Source organism: Scyliorhinus canicula, chromosome 10 (assembly GCF_902713615.1).
Source record: "Scyliorhinus canicula chromosome 10, sScyCan1.1, whole genome shotgun sequence".
Classification (NCBI taxonomy): Eukaryota; Metazoa; Chordata; class Chondrichthyes; order Carcharhiniformes; family Scyliorhinidae; genus Scyliorhinus; species Scyliorhinus canicula.
The window spans coordinates 106,140,970-106,159,622 of record NC_052155.1 but is presented as its reverse complement, the minus strand read 5'-3'; the positions used below and the strand labels follow the sequence as shown (position 1 = coordinate 106,159,622).

The following is an 18,653-nucleotide window of genomic DNA, read 5'->3' as shown; positions in this document are numbered from 1 at the left end:
ATTCTGTGTTACACCGTTGTCTAACCTGGACTTTTTCCCGTGCTTGCGGTATTGATTCTGTATGTCATCTTTGTTGTCTGACCTGGACTTTTTCCTGTGCTTGCGGTATTGATCTAGTGTGTAATCTGCCTTGAAAGCTGGTGTGCATGCTTGTTCTGGAGCAGATGTGAATTCATGAGATTTTTTTGTCATGCCATGGCATGTTTGTAGTCTTGTCATTGTTTTGCAGTGTGCTGTGGCATTGTCCTTCATGTGCAGAGTTGTACCATGTTGTACAGGTCATTGTTTCATTGTTGTTATTTCTGTCATTTCTGTCTTTGTTGTTTTCGTTGTCGTTCTTGTTGTTGTTGTTCTTGTTGTTGTTTTTGTCGTGCTTGTTGTTTCTGTTTTTTGTTGTTTTCACTGTTATTCTTGTTGGTTTTCTTGTTGTGTGTGTTGTTTCTGTTTTCGTTGTTTTTGTCGCTGTTCTTGTTGTTTTTCTTGTCGTGCTTATTGTTTCTGTTATGCTTCTTGTTGCCTTTGCTGTTCTTGTTGCGCTGCATGTTGTTTTGTTGTTGCTGTTGTTGTTCTTGTTTCTGCTGTGCGTCTTGCGGTGTTTGTTGTTCTTGTTGCGCTCAATGAGTGTTCCATGTGGATGATTTGAGTCATTGTCACAGTTATTTGTGTCTGTGTCCGTTGTGGTATCTGTTACATTGAGCGTTTCTTCTTGAGAATTGTGAGAATTATCTGATGTTGCATTGATGTTGGTGACATCAGTCATTTGTGGTGGAATTGATTCCTCTTCTTTGCTTCCTTGGTACTCCTCTTCTAGAGTCATTACTGATTCACTTGAATCATCATTGATTTCGTGGGGCTCCTCTTTTGGAGTCATTTCAGGTTCACATGAATCATCATTGATTTCTTTGTGCTCCACTTTGGAGTTATTTCTGGTTCATTTGAATCACCTGGAGTTTCTTGGTGCTCCTCTTCTGGAGTCAAAATCTTAACGATTTCATTCTCTTGTGGGTCTTGGTGCTCCTCTTCTGGAGTCAAAATCTTCATGATTTCATTTTGTTGTGGGTCATGGTGCTCCTCTTCTGGAATCAAAATCTTCAAGATTTCCGTTGACGTGGTCTCTCTAGATTCTTTATGCTCCTCTTCCGGAGTCAAAATCTTCAAGATTTCATTTGATGTGGTCTCTCTGGACTCATGAGTTGCTGTCCTCTGATTGTTGAGTGCTTCTGTACAGACGAGCTGAGATCTGTCAGTCTCGCTGTGATCCTGCACATCCTGTATGTCAATTGTGATCACTTTGTCACTATTCTCACATATAGTGGGTAGACATTCAGTGTCTTCTTGTTGTTTAAATGAGCTGGTTAGACTTTCAATGTCTTTTTGTTGTTCACGTGAGCTTGGTAGACTTTCATGGTCTGCTGCTGGTTGCTCAGATAAGGTGGATAGACCTTCATAGTTTTGTGCATGTATGGCGTTCGCTATGGCGTGTTTGCTTGCTTCCATTTTGAGTCTGTCAATGAGCTGTCAGTAGAGGCTTGCATCGTCCTCTCTGTGGAGCCTTTCATCGCTCTCTCTGTGGAGTCATGCAGTTTTCTCGCTGTGGAGTCAATCTGTGCTCTCTCAACGGAGTTGTTCTGTGCTCTCTCTGTGGCGTCGTCTTCTTCTTGGGTATTTAACAGGTTGCTGTCATCCAATGTATCGACAATCTGCCATGGCATTATGGTATTGGATTCATCTACCATGAGTAGAGTCGTGTTGAGCTGTGCAACCGTGTTGCTGATGTTGTGATCAGCAGATCCGAATAACTCAGCCATATCTGAGTAGCATTGTGTGTATTGTTCGATAGACCAATCATCTCTTTTTATTTTGGATTTGTCATTGTGCTCTTCACTTTGGGTGGTGAAACTGCTTGTGCCAGGTTGTTGTGAAAGTTATTTTCAACTGCTGGTGTAAGTTCAGGCATTGTTCTGTCTTTTGAGGTAAGAAAATTGGGTTTTGCAGCTTTAAAAGTTCTTTTTTTCAATTTTTGTCCATTTCCTTTTTAAATGGGTGTGGTCCGAGTCCTCTGATGTCATGCCGCTCGTGGCGTCATGCGCAGGGCTCAATTGCGCATGCACAATCCAAGTTTCCTTTACTGTGCATTCTTTTCACAACTGCTCATGCGCGGCTTCTTGCGTATGCACAGAACACTGTTTCGCCGGTTTGCGTCTTTTAGGGTAGTGCACATGTGCGTACTGGCTGGAACGCTCTCGCTCAAGATGGCTGCCAATCAAAAAGTGCTGTTTCATCGAGTGAGATTCGGCCTCTGCCTCGTGGTGAGTATTCGTGCCATTTTTACGGATTTTGTTTTCTAAATGATGATTCTGTCTTTGTAAAGACTCAAAGTATTGATTTTGCTTTTGTTCAGAAGCAAGGCATTTTTGTATAGTGATTTTTAACGTTAAATACATTTTTGTGAAAGCTCTTTCCTCAATTTTCTTTCAGATAGTCCATAAATTAATTGATCCAATATCTTAGCATCTCTGAAATCAGCATAATTACAGCCTTGTGCTAGTTCCTGGAGGTCTGTAATAAAATCAGTGATGGGCTTACCGTTTCTCTGGCATCTATTTTTTTTTTTTAATTTAGATTAGCCAATTATTTTTTCCAATTAAGGGGCAATTTAGCGTGGCCAATACACCTACTCTGCACATTTTTGGGTTGTGGGGGCGAAACCCACGCAGACACGGGGAGAACGTGCAAACTCCACACGGACAGTGACCCAGAGCCGGGATCGAACCTGGGACCTCAGCGCCGTGAGGCGGTTGTGCTAACCACTAGGCCACCGTGCTGCCCTTCTCTGGCATCTATGCCAAAAGATAAATCTTTCCAGCATCTCACCAGGCTGACTTTTACAATGTTCTTCAAATTTTGCGATAATCACTTTAAACTTAGTTTTGTCTTCACCTTCCAAGAAATTAAAGGAGTTATAGATCTCTATAGCTTCATGCCCTGCTCTTCCGAGTAGTATTGCTATTTTCCTTTCTTCAGAGACCGTGTTTAAATTATTAGCTGCCATATATACTTGGGACTTTTGTATATACATTTTCCAGTTATTACTTAAGTTACCATCAGTTTTCAGCTGCATTGATACTTGAACATGGTCCATCGAATCATTTAGTTGTTGAGGATCCACCTGCTGCGAAGTCTTCCACAGTCAAATATCCGGTCTGAATTTTCTTCTCTTTTTGTCTAACCTAATCTAACTAGTTCCGTTAAAGCCAACACGCCTAGTACCATGTTTTGTTACCTGTGTGGTAGGTAACATGTGCGACTCAATCCTTGGTTAATGATGAGGTCTTCTGAATCTCCATGAGGAAGACTCAAACTCGTCCAGTAGTAACAAAAGGTTTATTGAGTAACTATAACACTAATTGCATGAGTTCTTTACTTTAACTTTGATACTCGTGATAAGGTTAACAAGATCTAACTACAGTAACTATACGTAACTCCACGAGCCATCTGAATAATCTGATATTGCCCTGGTCACAGTGCACCCAAGAGAGAGGGAGAGACACAATGTGGTTGCTTTCTATACCCCTGTTGGTCCGGCCCTTTAGTGATCATGTGGTGCTACTGATTACACATTAACCCCTTATGTACATGCACATACAGAGATCACTACACATCTTTGAGTAACTCATCAATTTTTGGGTTTGCCAACAGATCATTTTGAAATGCGTCTATTGGTATTGATGCAATCACTAATTCAGCTATTTTCTTTGCTAGTTCTGCTTTTGAAAAATCACATTAGGTGCCCTTTACTCTGAATCGACTGATGAAGTGATCAATAGATTCCTTAGGTTGTTGGCGGTTGACACAAACTCGAGGCAATGGATACAGAAATTCAGTTTGACTCTGAACTGGTCTTCCAAAGGGTCCAAAACATTTTGGGATCATTTGTTCTATTTCATGAGCCCAGATATGTTGAGCCTATGTAAACCTTCATTTTCAATGGCTAAAAAATCTTTATGGACTTCTTTACTGGATCGAACACATCCGAGTCGACAAACCATAATTCCGTGTGCTGTTTAAATCATTCAAAGGGCAGTATTGTGCCATTTCTTGGGTGGGAAAGGTGGAGGGTAGTCCACGGGTGGTGTTTGTGGGTTTCCCCGCCGTACTTTTAAACTGAATGAGAAAACAAAGCTAAGGGGTTGGTGCCACGATACCATGCTGGTGAGGTGGGCTCTGATTTCACCCACCATTCAGGATTAGCCCACCCCTCCAGCAATTTAGCTTTTTCAAGGGCACCCGATTTTTAAAAATATGAATCGAAAGACAACCCCGCCCCAGCCATGGAATCTCCTCCCCCTTAGCACTGCCCCATAGGACTGGCAGTACAATGATAAAATGACAAGGCAGTGCCACGGCACTGCCCAGGCATGACCCTCTCCGCATTGGGAGCTGTACTCACCTGTGCACCTCTGGTGAGTTCTACTTGCCAGAGGCACATTGTAGGGTTCTGTTGTAATTCACGCCAGCATGAGGACAATTTAACGGGGAAGACCATCAGGCATCAATTATATTTAAACTGAAGAGATCCCAACTTTTAAATTCAGGATTTCTATTCTATCGTGCGCAGAGACAATCAATCAGGGAAACCCCTCAGGGAACTCTCCGGTTCCAGGGTCCAAGCTGCCAGGGTCCCTGTTCCCAGGGCCCTGAGCTTACTCGCTATTGCTCAGGCTTCACACCCTCCCATGTGATTGGCTATAAGCCAGTCACATGACCCTTAGGTCCACCCACGTAAAGGGACTGTGCTCCACATCCGTTCTCCCTGAAGTTCCTTAAACATTTCACACATCAACTATGTACAAGTGCTGCATACAAGGTCAAGAGACATCAGGGGAAAGAGGTAATCAGAGAGTCAGTCTGTCCAGGGACCTTCAAGTCCTTTTGGACCTCCTCAGTTTCCAAATGGCTCAACCACCTTTGAGGTAGTAATGTTGTCTGTAGCAGATGATGGTTTAGGAGGCATGATTTCTTCTGTAGGGCCGCTGGCCTCACAAGCTCCCACCTGCGCAGCTGGTGGAGCAGGCTCCAGTGATCTCGACTCCTCTGCTCAGGAATAGCCACAGACGTGTCGACAACATTGGTGTGGCCCTTATGTTCTGGAATGTGGGTCGCTGCCCCCAGTGTCTCAAATGGTCAACATGCTTCTTGAGAGTCCTGCCATTGATATTTTACTTACATATAAAAAGCAAATGGGTGGCCAAGGAAAGGATTGGACCATTTAGGGCAGTGGGGGGAATCTATGTGTTGAGCCAGAGGAAATGGGCAAGTACTTTGCATTAATGTTCACCAAAGAAAAGGAATTTGTGGAAGCTGATTCTTGGGTAGTCTGGGTCATGTTGGCATCAAAAACGAGGAGAATTTGGGTGTTTTAAAAGACATTAACGTCGATACTTCTCCTGGGTTGTATGGGATTTACCCCAGAATACTGAGGGAATCAAGCAAGGAAATTGTTGGAGCCTTGACTGATATCTTTGTATCCTCATTGGCTACAGGTGAGATCCCAGAGGATCTGGTCCCCACACAACCAGAAGGATGTGGAGACTTTGGAGAGGGTGCAGAAGAGGTTTACCAGGATGTTGCCTGGTATGGAGGGTGTTAGCTATGCTGAGAGGCTGAATTGAGTTGGACTGTTGTTATTAGAACGGCAGAGGTTGAGGGGCGACCTGAAAGAGGTCTACAAGATTATGAGAGGCATGGATAGTGTGGATGGGCAGGCACTCTTTCCCAGGGTGGAGGGGTCAGTCACCAGGGGGCACAGATTTAAGGTCCATGGGGCAAAGTTTAGAGGAGATGTGTGAGGCAGGTTTTTTACACAGAGGGTGGTGAGCGCCTGGAATCCATTAGCAGGGGAGGTTGTGGAAGCAGATACATGAACGGCGTTCAAAAGGCATCTTGACAAATACATGGATAGGATGGGCATAGAGGGATTCGGTACTAGAAAGTGCTGAGGGTTTTGGCCAAGGGTGGTATCATGGCCAGTTTAGACTTAGAGGGCCTAAGGGCCTGTTCCTGAGCTGTATTGTTCTTTGTTCTTTGAGAAAGAGGGGTTGATCATTATGTATGCAATGAAGAAGTTCCATCAATGCATCTAAGGATGCAATTTAGCCATTATCACGGACCATAAACCCCTGTTGGGTCTCTTCAGGGAGGACAAGGCAATTCCCCCGATAACATTGGCCTGCATCCAATGTTGGGCGCTTCTATTACCAGCCTACCAATATACATTCAAGCGTCGATCAGGAGCACAAATACTTTAAGTCAGCTACCGCTGCCTGCGACCCCACCCCCCTTCCCCCTCAATGGACAAAGTCAAGATGACCTTAAACTTTATGGATACCCTACCTGTGATAGCCAAGCAGATTCGAAAGTGGACTCGAAACAAGCCTGCACTAACAAAGTTACGTTACATCGTTCTGAGTGGCGGGTTACAGGAGGATTTGCAGCCCTTCCTCGTGAAGTGATAACAACACAGCGTGGGTTAGAGTATAATTCTATGGGGAGTATGAGTGGTCGTCCCATGACTGGGTCGACGCACGACACTAAAAGTACTACATAATGGACATTCTTGGCATCTCATAATGAAGATATTTGCGATGAGCTATGTGTGGTGGCTCCCACCATTGTCCTTGCTCCACCCCTGGGAATAGCGAGTGCGACCCTGGTGCAGGTGCTTGCTGATTTTGCTGGACTGTTCATGGAATCGATGTTCTTGATCCTCATAGACGCCCGTTTGAAATGGTTGGACGTGCACTGGATGGCCTCCAGTACCTCAAGAGTCATTGTGGAAAAACTGCGGCAGTCATTCCGTACCCACGGAATACCGTAGCTCCTCGTCATGGACAATGGGACCATTAACCAAAATGAACAACTTCAGATTTTCCCAAATGATAGTCCATTAGCCAACTTTTTGCCCACTGATGTAACCTATCAATATCCCTTTGCAAACTGTTTATATCCCTCTCACAAATTGCCTTTCACGTATTTTTGTGTCTTCTGCAAATTTGTCTACAATACATTCACTTTCTTCCTCCAAGTCATTAATATATATTGTAAACAGTTGCTGTCCCAGCACTGATCCCTGTGGAACCCCACTGGTTACAACCTGAAAGAGAACCCCTTACCCCCACTCACTGTTTCCTGCCCATTAGCCAATTCTCTATCCATGCTAATATATTACCCCCAACGCCATGGGCTCTTACCTTATGACTTAACTTTTTGTGAGGTACCTTGTTGAACGCCTTCTGGAATTCCAAATATATCACATCTATTGGTTCCCCTATATCCACTCTGGTTGAGACTTTCCCGAAAAACTAATAAATTAGTCAGACACGATTTCTCTTTCATGAAGCCAAGCTGACTCTGCTTGATTAGATTATGATTTTCCAAATTGTGCTGCACGTAACAACATTTTACAAAGCCTCCTTCAAATTATGGAACCATAAGTCATTGAGGCTGATTACAGGTGAAGACATTTATTTGAATAATGTAGTTGTGGGGACATGAGATTACCATTATGCTATTAACATCTTTCCTATTCATGTTGCTGGTCAGGATGACTGTCTGGTATTGATAACACCCAGTGATTTTGGAAATCTGCCACCTGGAAGAAATATTCTGCCTTCTCCTGCTGCTGTCTCCTTTCCCTCCTGGGAGAAGCAGCGAACCTCTGGGGCGGGATCCTTCCGTAACTGGCCGGATGGCCCCACGCCAGCGCCAAGAGCGGCGCGAACCACTCCGGCACGGGCCAACCGGAAGGTGTGGAACCCTCCGCACTTCCGGGGGCTAAGCCGGTGCCTGAGGGGTTGGCGACCCGCCAACCGGCGGCAAAGGACCGGCGCGAGTTGGCGCATGCACAGAACCGCCGGTGTGTTCCTGCACATGCGCATGGGGTTTCTTCTCCGCGCCGGCCATGGTGAAGCTCTACAGAGGCTGGCGCGGAAGAAAAGAGTACCCCCACGGCACAGGCCCACCCGCAGATTGGTGAGCCCCGATCGCGGGCCAGGCCACCGTGGGGGCCCCCGCTGGGCCAGATCTCCCTGTGCCCCCCTCAGGACTCACCTAGCCGGCCTACAAGTCAGGTCCTGTCTATTTCATGCCGGTGGGACTGGCCAAAAACAGGCGGCCGTTCGGCCCATCGGGGCCTGGAGATTTGCCAGGGTGGGGCGCTGCCAACAGCCCCCAACCGGCATGATGTAAACCCCGCCCCCATGTGAAAACCATCGCCGGAGAATACGGCAGCCGCCGTTGGTGCGGCGGGGTGGGATTCATGCTGCCCCCCCCCCCCCCCCCCCCCCCCAGGGATTTCTCTGACCCGGCGGGGGGGGGGTCGGAGAATCCCGCCCCTGATATTTGTTTGGTACTTTGATGCACTGACTAATTTGACAAATATCACTGGTGGTGGTTTGGGGAAAAAATATGTCCAGAACCTCAGAACTAAGGTGACCTTATAGCTGGAGCTGTGATGCAAGTAGTCAAGGAGCCAGGCTCCAGCGGAAGGGATCTCTCAGAACACCAACAAAAATCATTTACATGTCCAGGGTCGGTATGCCGAGGTCTGAAATGTGAGTCTTTGGTCAAGGATTAAAAGGGGCAAAATGCCTCAGATGCAGTCAGTCCTGCACTCCTCCCTCCATAGAAAGCTCTTTTAGTCCAGGAGTTCCATATAGGCCTGAAATGAACCTCACACTTAACAATTTGCTTGCTGCATGCATTAGCTGCTGTCAGAAACATTAAAGAGCGGGATCCACCCCCGCCCCATGTACCCGCAGCGTGGTTTCTGGCGGCGGGCGCAGCTCGGACACTGGTGGGATCTTCTGGTCCCACCAAAGGTGTTTTGCGTCGCTCTTCCATTCCGCCACCGCGCGAGGGGGGTAGGGCGTGTTCGGATAATTGTGGGGATAGAATTGAGGAAAGGTAGTTTCACAATCAAAAGCATGGTGCGAAAGCAGCAGGAAGTAACTTCGTAAGGATGAATCAGAAATTTATATTCCAAAAGACCTTTTACTCATCAACCAGTACAAACATATTTGAAATGCAAAATTCTCACCTAAATCAAGAGCAGCGAATCATGAATGATCAGCGCCGCTTGCAAGCCCCTCAAAGATTCAGGACGGCTTTGCCTTATTTAATTGAACAGTGAAGATTGCTCACCCATTTCAGCAAGGTACATTCATTGACCCAATGGGTGCCGTCAGACTACACCAATGTTGTGTCAACCTTAAATTGCCGCCCAAAATTTGAGACTATTACGAGACTTGAAGGTCCATTATAACAAGCTTAAGAGCACACCATTTGAATTCAAAAATATACTGCAGGCACTATGGTAATAGCATCCAGCTACAGTTAGTATATCACAAATGCAGCAAGCAAATCTGAACGCTAAGGCAGCCTGGGAACCCAAACCTGGCTGTGGTTAAGTGAGGAGCCATCATCCTGAAAATTCAATGGACTGCTTTCAGCCAATTCTCTACTGAGAAAACAGTGATTCTGAAAAAATTGTTAACTGGTTCAGAGAAGGGAATGTGGAAAGCTTAAAGGACATGACAGATGCCCAAATTAACACCTTGCCTGGTTTACTTTAGCACGTCATACACATTGTGCTGACGAGAGATGCTAACAGCAACATACAAAAATAGATCCTAAATAAAACTGGTAGCAAACTGATTATTTTTAGTAAATTTGTCACACATTTGAAATGTCAGTAACATAAGCTGAGCTCATGCCAACCTGTAGAACACGTTTCTGAATTAAGTTGGTCTTAAATAAACTGTCCCTGTTTAAGGCTGTGGACCCATGACAACAGGGAATGTCTCATACTGGGCTGTGCTGGACTGCTTGGTGGTAGTGGGGAGGGGGTATTGCTGCTGCTGGTGGTAGTGGGAAGGGGGACATGCTGCTGCTTTTACTGCTCCTCAGGCAGTTCAGCACAGGGTCTTTAAGCAAGTGGATCGTCTACACTAATGTACCCTTTGAGTTATCATCTGCAGGATAATATTCAAATCAGTGGAAAATACTTTTTTTAACCCAGTACCATCATGGTGATTGTAGTGTTCAGTGGTTTCATCTGTTTTTGATTATGCTGGTTGGGTAACTGGTCATTGTTTAATTCCTTGACTCTCTACCTCCACCCACAGGCTTCAGTATTGAAACCAGGCTGAGTATGTACCGGAAAGGTGACCATGGGCGGGATTCTCTGGTCGGCGACGCTGAAATTGAAATTGCCGATTGGCTGGAGAATCCCCGTTTGCCCCGAAATCGGGGACGGCACCGCTTTTGCGATGCTCCGCCCCCTCAAAAATGGCGTACACGTACGCTGCACACCATATGGACAGCTTCAGGACATCACCTGAGGCCCTCCCCCAATGCTCCACCCACAATGGGCCGAGTTCCCAACGGCGTGAGTCACTCATGGTTTTTTCCGCGGACCCCGCGTGGCAGCAGCGGACTGTGTCCAGCACCGCCACAGTTGGTGGAGGAGCCGTTCCACGGGTAGGGGGGGCTTTGGCGGGGGCTGGGGGCACTGGTTGGGGGTGGTCTGGAGGTAACGAGGGGTGTTGGTGGGAGACAGTATTTGGCAAGGCGGGTCCATGCCCGTCTGCCGCCGTGCGCATGCCCTGCCATGGACCCGGCAATTCTCCGGCTTTACCTGTGAAGGTTTTACACTGCACAGCTGCTAGCCCCACCAGATGGCGGATCGGTGCAGCTGTTGAGCCATTTTTTCGGGCGTAAACCGCCACTGTTCCCACGCCGGCGTCAGCACTTCGTCTGCAAATCGGAGAATCCAGCCCCATGTGTGGAATTCTCCAGCTCCCCACTGCAGCGGATTTTTCCGTAGCAGAGGCAGCTTGCCATTGGCCGGCAATAATAATAATAATCACTTATTGTCACAAGTAGGCTTTAATGAAGTTACTGTGAAAAGCCTCTAGTCGCCACATTCCGGTGCTTGTTCGGGGAGGCCGGTACGGGAATTGAACCCGCGCTGCTGGCATTGTTCTGCATTACAGGCCAGCTGTTTAGCCCACTGTGCTAAACCAGCTAAACCAACCAATAATATCTTCCGGTCCTGCCAAAGTAGATGGTGATTTACATTCCTTACCCATGCCTACATCGGGAAACCTGCAGCAGAGGTTGACTTTGTTGGGACAAGCTGGAGAATTCCAGCCCATGGGAGTGTCCAAATCCTGTACGTTCTGAGGAGTTTCAAAGGCGAAATTTTCCTGACTCCCTGCACGTTGTCCCTCTGCTGTCAATAAGGGTGGAATTCTCCATTTGATCGACTAAGCTTCACAGCGCCAGGGTCCCAAGTTCGATTCCCGGTTTGGGTCACTGTCTGTGCAGAGTCTGCATGTTCTCCCCATGTCTGCGTGGGTTTCTTCCGAGTCCTCCGGTTTCCTCCCACAAGTCCCGAAAAAAGTGCTTATTAAGTGAATTGGACATTCTGAATTCTCCCGCAATGTACCCGAACAGGCGCCGGAATGTGGTGACCAAGGGATTTTCACAGTAACTTCATTGCAGTGTTAATGTAAGCCTACGTGTGACAATAAAGATTATTATTATTATAAGTGTTGATTTTTTAAAAAATTTAGATTACCCAATTATTTTTTCCAATTAAGGGGCAATTTAGCACGGCCAATCCACCTACTCTGCATATTTTTGGGTTGTGGGGGCAAAACCCACGCAGACACGGGGAGAATGTGCAAACTCCACACGGACAGTGACCCAGAGCCAGGATCGAACCTGGGACCTCAGCGCCGTGAGGCGGTTGTGCTAACCACTAGGCCACCGTGCTGCCCATTATAAGTGTTGATGACGGGATTGAACCAGGTGTGTTCCCCGGTCCAGCGAAGGTGCCAATGCCGGAGCCATTCAGGACATGCTAATGGGCCATCACTCTCCCCATGTGAAACTAGTGCAATTGCGACTGATCTCGGGGCGGATTCGCTGGGGTCAGGATTGGCACTGGAGAGGTTAAAAATCTGTAGCTGCATATATACACTCCACTCCCCACACACTCTCATTCCAACCAGGAAGAGCAGCACCGCACTTTGCAGACTTAGAGCTTGCGACGTTGTTGGACGCTGTGGAGGAGAGGCAGGACATCCTGTTCCCCAGGGTGGGAAGGCAGCGGCCACCCGCCGATACCAACCAGGCCTGGGCACAGGTTCGCACAGCGGTGAGCATCGTGAGCCCCACCACAAAGACCGGGCAGCAAACCACAAGACGTTGCATGACCTCCTCTGGGTAGCCCGGGTGAATCACCACCTTTTTCCCCTCGCACCACCCCCCACCCCATGGCATAACCCCCAGCCCCCATGCAGCCCACACCAGGCGGACGGGTAGGCAATGCTGCATGAGGATGGGCAAACACCTCAGGCCAGCCAGGGTGAGTCACCACCACCTCTGGATCCCTGGCACCAACCCCGTCCCACACCCAGCACATACCCCTCTGCCTCCCACAGGGAGATTGAATCCCAGCTGCCAGCAACCCCTTCACTACCCACACTGTTCCACATGCCAACATCTGTACCGCCTGCCATGCCTTGCACACACAGGCCACCAATTACGGACCCCCTGTGTAGCCTGCGTCTGAGTGTCACTGCTCACCTGCATCCTCCCCAGCCCAGAGACTCTCACCATGGTGGGTCAATATAGTGAAGAGACTCCTGAGACACTCTCTGGTCTTCACATCACACATGGAGTGGTACACCAGGTGGAGGTAGGAACCCCCGAGGGGGCAGACAGTTGGAGGGCGGCCTGAACCCATGGACCTGCTGCAATCCAGACAGGTCTTGCGCTTCTGGAAACGACGGTCCCACCCATTCTGGAGATGTAGAAAGAGAGCCAGGGACTACAGGAGGGGGTGTCAGCAACCCTGAAGGTGTAGTTGGAAGTGTTCAACCGCCTGTAGGACCAGTGGAGGGACATGTGTCCCATCAATCACCCCCTGTACCTGGGACACACCAGCGATGGTGGCAAATCCCGCTGCCCGGGCAACCTGGTGTCGTTTATTCTCAAGAGATTCTCAAGAGAAGGCAATTTATCAAGGCCAATCCACCTAACCTGCACATCTTTGGACTGTGGGAGGAAACCGGAGCACCCGGAGGAAACCCACGCACACACGGGGAGAACGTGCAGACTCCGCACAAACAGAATTGAACCCTGGTCCCTGGAGCTGTGAGGCAGCAGTGCTAACCACTATGCCACCGAGCAGCTCCATGGAACTTCCTTAGGGTAAAGAGGGGAAAATGACCTAGAAACAATATCTGTCCAACCTTGTAAAGGAACAGAAGCAGGATCGGTATATTTTGTCATTAAGCTGAGAATTCCTATTATCTTTCTCATTCAAACTGTTTATATTAATTAAGTTCCCTTCCTTGGAACCACACAATGTGCACTAGCACTCAACAGCAACAGACACCATTTATTCATAGCTCTTACATACTTCACTGAAAGATTTGTTGATACATAACTTCCAAACAAAAATGAAAAAATTATTTTGAAAAAAATTACTGTCTTATTCAACTTGAAGTATCAGGTTCTGATGATGATTTCCGGGAGGAGTTGACATTAATACTGAAGTTTTACCTGATTGACTCCTGTTTGTATAAGTCAATTATGTTTTCAACGAGTAGGTTTCTTTGTAGCCCATAGACGCCGTGTCTGTCCAGAATCACCTCATGTCGACAGGAAGGACAATGGAAACGACCTCCTGACCCCACTGCGGAGCTGCCACGGGTTGACCAGTATGGATTAGATGCCTGGTGAAAATTGAAAAAATAATGTAAATGCAATTTCTACTTATTTTTAGTATAGGTTTTTGTATCTGCTGCAATTTGACACCTTGATATAGTCCTCAGATATTTTAGAAAAACAGACCAACAATTCTTTGCAGTGCATTTTTAATTTCAATTTATCAAACATTTTGTAGATGTTAATACATAGGGCTGGATTCTCCGTTTCAGCTGGTGGGTGCCAGCACCAGCGGAGCATGTGTGGTCTTTTACGACCAAAAAATCGGCATGAAACCCTCACCAATTCTGGGACCGGTGAGGGGCTAGCACGGGCGCTGGGTGGAACTCCCGCCTCCCATGCTGAAAACGGGCGGAAAATGGCCGGGCATCTGACGACCTGTAGCGGTTGCGCAGTGCAACAATGGTGCTGGCCGTGCATGGACCCAACCCGCCATCCGTGACCCCACAGCCCTCCCCCTGGCCACACACTGGATGCCCCCCACCAGTCCCCCAGACTCGCAGAAGCCACCCCGGCCAGCACACAGATCCTGGCCAAGTGTGGCGGCGCTGGACACATCCCACAACAGCCATGCCGGGTTCCCGCACGGCTGAGACCACACGTGTCCCGCGCCGTTGGGAACTCGGCCCATCGGGGGCGGAGCATCGTGGGTGGGCCGGCCGATGACGTGCCAATGCTGTTGCAACGGCATGCGGTACGTGTCACGGTGTCGCCAGTTTGGAGGGTGCAGAGCATCGCTGACCGGCGTCAAAGCGGCGCAGCCCCGATTTTGTCATCAGAGTCAATTCTCCGCCTGAATGCCGAACACGATTTTGGCGCCGGGCAATGGAGAATCCCAACCATAGTGTTTTTATTCAGACAGCAGGAGACCATTTGAGGGTTTTATGTTGGAACAAAAACTTTAGGAATCGCCAGTTAATTTCCTTCTTCAAGCAAATTGAAAAGATTTGTAAATAATTTGATGGAATATTGTTTTACGTACAGTCCAGTCAGATCGTTCCATGCATTAAAAAACATGAGACATACGATAAATACACAATGTAAACACAATGGTGTACAGGGAATTATAGGCCGGTTAGCCTTACTTCGGTCAATCGTAAGATTTTAGAGTCCATTGTTAAGAACAAAGAACAAAGAACAAAGAAAATTACAGCACAGGAACAGGCCCTTCGGCCCTCCCAGCCTGCGCCGATCCAGATCCTTTATCTAAACCTGTCTCCTATTTTACAAGGTCTACTTCCCTCTGTTCCCGCCCGTTCATATACCTGTCTAGATGCCTCTTAACTGATGCTATCGTGCCCCCCCTCTACCACCTCCGCTGGTAAAGCGTTCCACGCACCCACCACCCTCTGCGTTAAAAACTTTCCACGCACATCTCCCTTAAACTTTCCCCCTTTCCCCCTCTCACCTAAACACCTAAAGATGAGATCGCGAGGGCAGCACGGTGGCGCAGTGGGTTAGCCCTGCTGCCTCACGGCGCCGAGGTCCCAGGTTCGATCCCGGCTCTGGTTCACTGTCCATGTGGAGTTTGCCCATTCTCCCCGTGTCTGCGTGGGTTTCGCCCCCACAACCCAAAGATGTGCAGGATAGGTCAATTGGCCACATTAAATTGCCCCCTAATTGGATAAAATGAATTGGGTATTCTAAATTTATAAAAAAAAAAGATGAGATCGCGGAGTATTTGGAAGTGCATGATAAAATAGGACTGAGTCAGCATGGCTTCGTCAAGGGGAGGCCATGCCTGACAAATCTGTTAGAGTTCTTTGAGGAGATAACAAGAAGTTATACAAAGGAGAACCAGTGGACGTGATTTATTTAGATTTCCAGAAGGCCTTTGACAAGGTGCCGCATAGGCGACTGTTAAATAAGTTAAGAGCTCATGGTGTTAAGGGTAAGATCCTGGCATGGTTAGAGGATTGGATGACTGGCAGAAGGCAGAGAGTGGGGATAAAGGGGTATTTTTCAGGATGGCAGCCGGTGACTAGTGGTGTGCCTCAGGGGTCTGTGCTGGGATCACAACCTTTCACAATATACATTAATGATCTGGAAGAAGGTACTGAAGGCACTGTTGCTAAGTTTGCAGATGATGCAAAGATCTATAGAGGGACAGGTAGTATTGAGGAAGCAGGGGAGCTGCAGAAGGACTTGATCAAGCTAGGAAAGTCCAGCAGCCGTGCCACGTAAAACCCCCGGTGTTCCCGACAGAAACGGCTGAAGAATTGCCGGGTCTGTGGTAGCGACGACCTGCAGCGATCGCACCGGACAACATGGTGACGGCCGCACGCGGACCCGGCCTGCCAGGTAGTGCCCCCTGTCACCCGCCTCGCCACGCACCCCATCCCCCGGCCAGCAGCTCTCCCCCCGACTGTGGCAGCGCTGGACAAAGTCCCCAGTTGGCACCACCGGGAAGTCTGCCCATCGGGGACGAAGCACCAGGGGAGGAACTTCAGGTGACATTCCATGGCTGTCCCAGCAGCGTGCGCCGTACTTACCTATGATGCCGTTTTGGATGAGGCGGAGCATTCAAAAACAAGCATCGCCCCCGATTTCAGTGTCAAAACGGATTCTCCGCCTGATCACAGAATACAATTTTGGGGTCGGCTAGCGGAGAATCCCGTCCATAGACTATTTTCTAAATAATATAATGTAAGATAATCTTTATTGCCACAAGTAGGCTCACATTAACACTGCAATGAAATTACTGTGAAAAGCCCCTACTGACCACACTCCGGTACCTTTCAGGTACGCAGAGGGAGAATTCAGAATGTCCAATTCACCTAACAGCATGTCTTTCGGGACTTGTGGGAGGAAACCAGAGCACCTAGAGGAAACCCACGCAGACACGGGGAGAACGTGCAGACTCCACACAAACAGTGACTCAAGCCAGGAATTGAACCTGGGACCTGGAGCTGTGAAGCAACAGTGCTACCCACTGTGGTACCGTGCTGCCTGTATGGGGAAATGCCGAGGAAATCAGAAGCACAAAAGGACTTGGAGTCCTTGTTCATGGTTCTCTTAAGGTTACTGTGCAGGTCAGTCAGCAGTTAGGAAACGTATCAGCCATGATTGAATGGTGGAGCAGACTTGATGGGCCAAGTGGCCTAATTCTGCTCCTATGTCTTATGGTCTTATAGACATAGACATCGGGTGAAGCATATGGAGTATAGTGCCACAACAGTAGAGAAGATGCGTAGAGAGATCAGTTCAGTTCATAAGAGGGTTATTCAGGAGTTCTCAATCCCATTAACGCGAGGGACCCCATATCTAACGGTCAGCCATGATCCAACAGGCTCCCAAGTGAACGGTCTCGCGGACACCCTTTACCAGACCTATTTAAAGACGTGAAGCCAACGCAATGTCTGCTGTGGGGATCGGAAGAGGTGAGTAGCTATCTTGGAAAACAGGCAGTCAACCCAGGGTCACCATGGCTGCTGCCCCAGTTCTGGGGGAGGGGGGGTGGGGGGTGGCAATGTGCAGCCGCCGGTGGGGAGACCAGCCTGTCAGGGGGGGTGTCAGCCGCCATCGGTGGGGGGTCACTTTAATCCCCACTGACCTGGCTTGCACAGCTGTTGCCAACAGGAAATCGGCAATGTCAGTAATGTGAGCACTTCACAGCTCCAAAGTGGATTCCCGTGGGTAGACGTGCCATGTCGCAGGCGCGTGTTACTGCCCTGGCATTCCAATCAGACTCTGAGGCCTGACCACTGGAGGCTTCAAAACTTCAGGAGCAGCAGGTAACAATTGAACACCTAAGAGCTGGGGGCGCAGCACTGGGGATATCCCCCATGACCAGAGGGTGGATGTGTGGATCGGGGTGGGAGAGTCCCTAACCCCGGTCGCAGTGCTGTTCCCAGTGGAGGTCTAGAGTCCGTGTGCATGGCAGGGTCTCCCAGCAAACCCAATTCGTTGGATGGCACACTGAAAGATGCTGGGAATGTATGGAGAGGCTTGGGGGATCTGAAGCCCTAACTCATTGTCAGTCTGTCACTTTTTCCAATTACCTGCAGATATCACAGTATGGGTGGCATTGTCGACCCCTCAGCAGCTGCTATCGCGGTCTCGGTGGCAGGCCAGGTGGCCAGATGCCAGAGAAAGCAGCAGCAGCAGCTTTGATGAAGGCTCAAGGTGGCAGCCCATGTGCAGGGGCCCACCCCACACCCTGAGGACCCGGCTGCCCATCAGGCCAGGGAGAGACCCAGAGGGGGAGGCCAGCGACGGCCCAAGGTGTACAGATGTTGCTGGTAGTTGGAAGAGATGTCGGAGAGCATGTGCTGCTGGGGGCACCGCCTCATCAAGGGGACAGTGCGGCACCTGTGCCATGTCCTTGAGGACCTTGCACCATGTGTACGAGGAAGCTACCCACTCCTGGTGGCCATCAAGGTCACCGCAACCCTGAACTTTTATGCCTTGGATTCATTCCAGGGCTTGAATGGGGACTTGTACAGCATATCCCAGTCACGGATGCTCTGTTTGCCTGGGCAGCTGACTATATGAACTTTGATCTGGACCAGGCCCATCAAGATGCACAAACAGTAGGATACTCTGCCATCGCCAGGATGCCCCAGGTTCAGGGAGTAATAGAAGGCACGCATGTCGTCTTGTGAGCACAGGGCATCGAGAAATCGAGAAACACGATTCATTAACAGGAAGGGGGTCCTCTCCCTGAACGTCCAACATGTGTGCGATCATACCTCAAGATCATGCATGTGTGTGCACACTTCCTCAGGAGTGTGCACAACAGCTACATCCTGGGTACTTGGAGATCCCCAGCATCTTCAAGGGACACCCCAGGATGACCAGTTGGCTCTTGGGGGATAAGGGGTACCCGCTTGGGCCTAACTAATGACACGAGT

General features: G+C 48.7%; 1 protein-coding gene across 1 annotated transcript in view; it reads right to left on the bottom strand.

Moving 5' to 3' along the window:
* Positions 1-18,653, bottom strand: part of LOC119972579 (tripartite motif-containing protein 54-like) — a 155,101-nt gene that overhangs the window by 73,702 nt on the left and 62,746 nt on the right. The window contains exon 2 of the mRNA XM_038809498.1: positions 13,636-13,808. Coding sequence (XP_038665426.1) covers positions 13,636-13,808 — 173 coding nt within the window. The remainder of the gene's footprint in view (positions 1-13,635; positions 13,809-18,653) is intronic.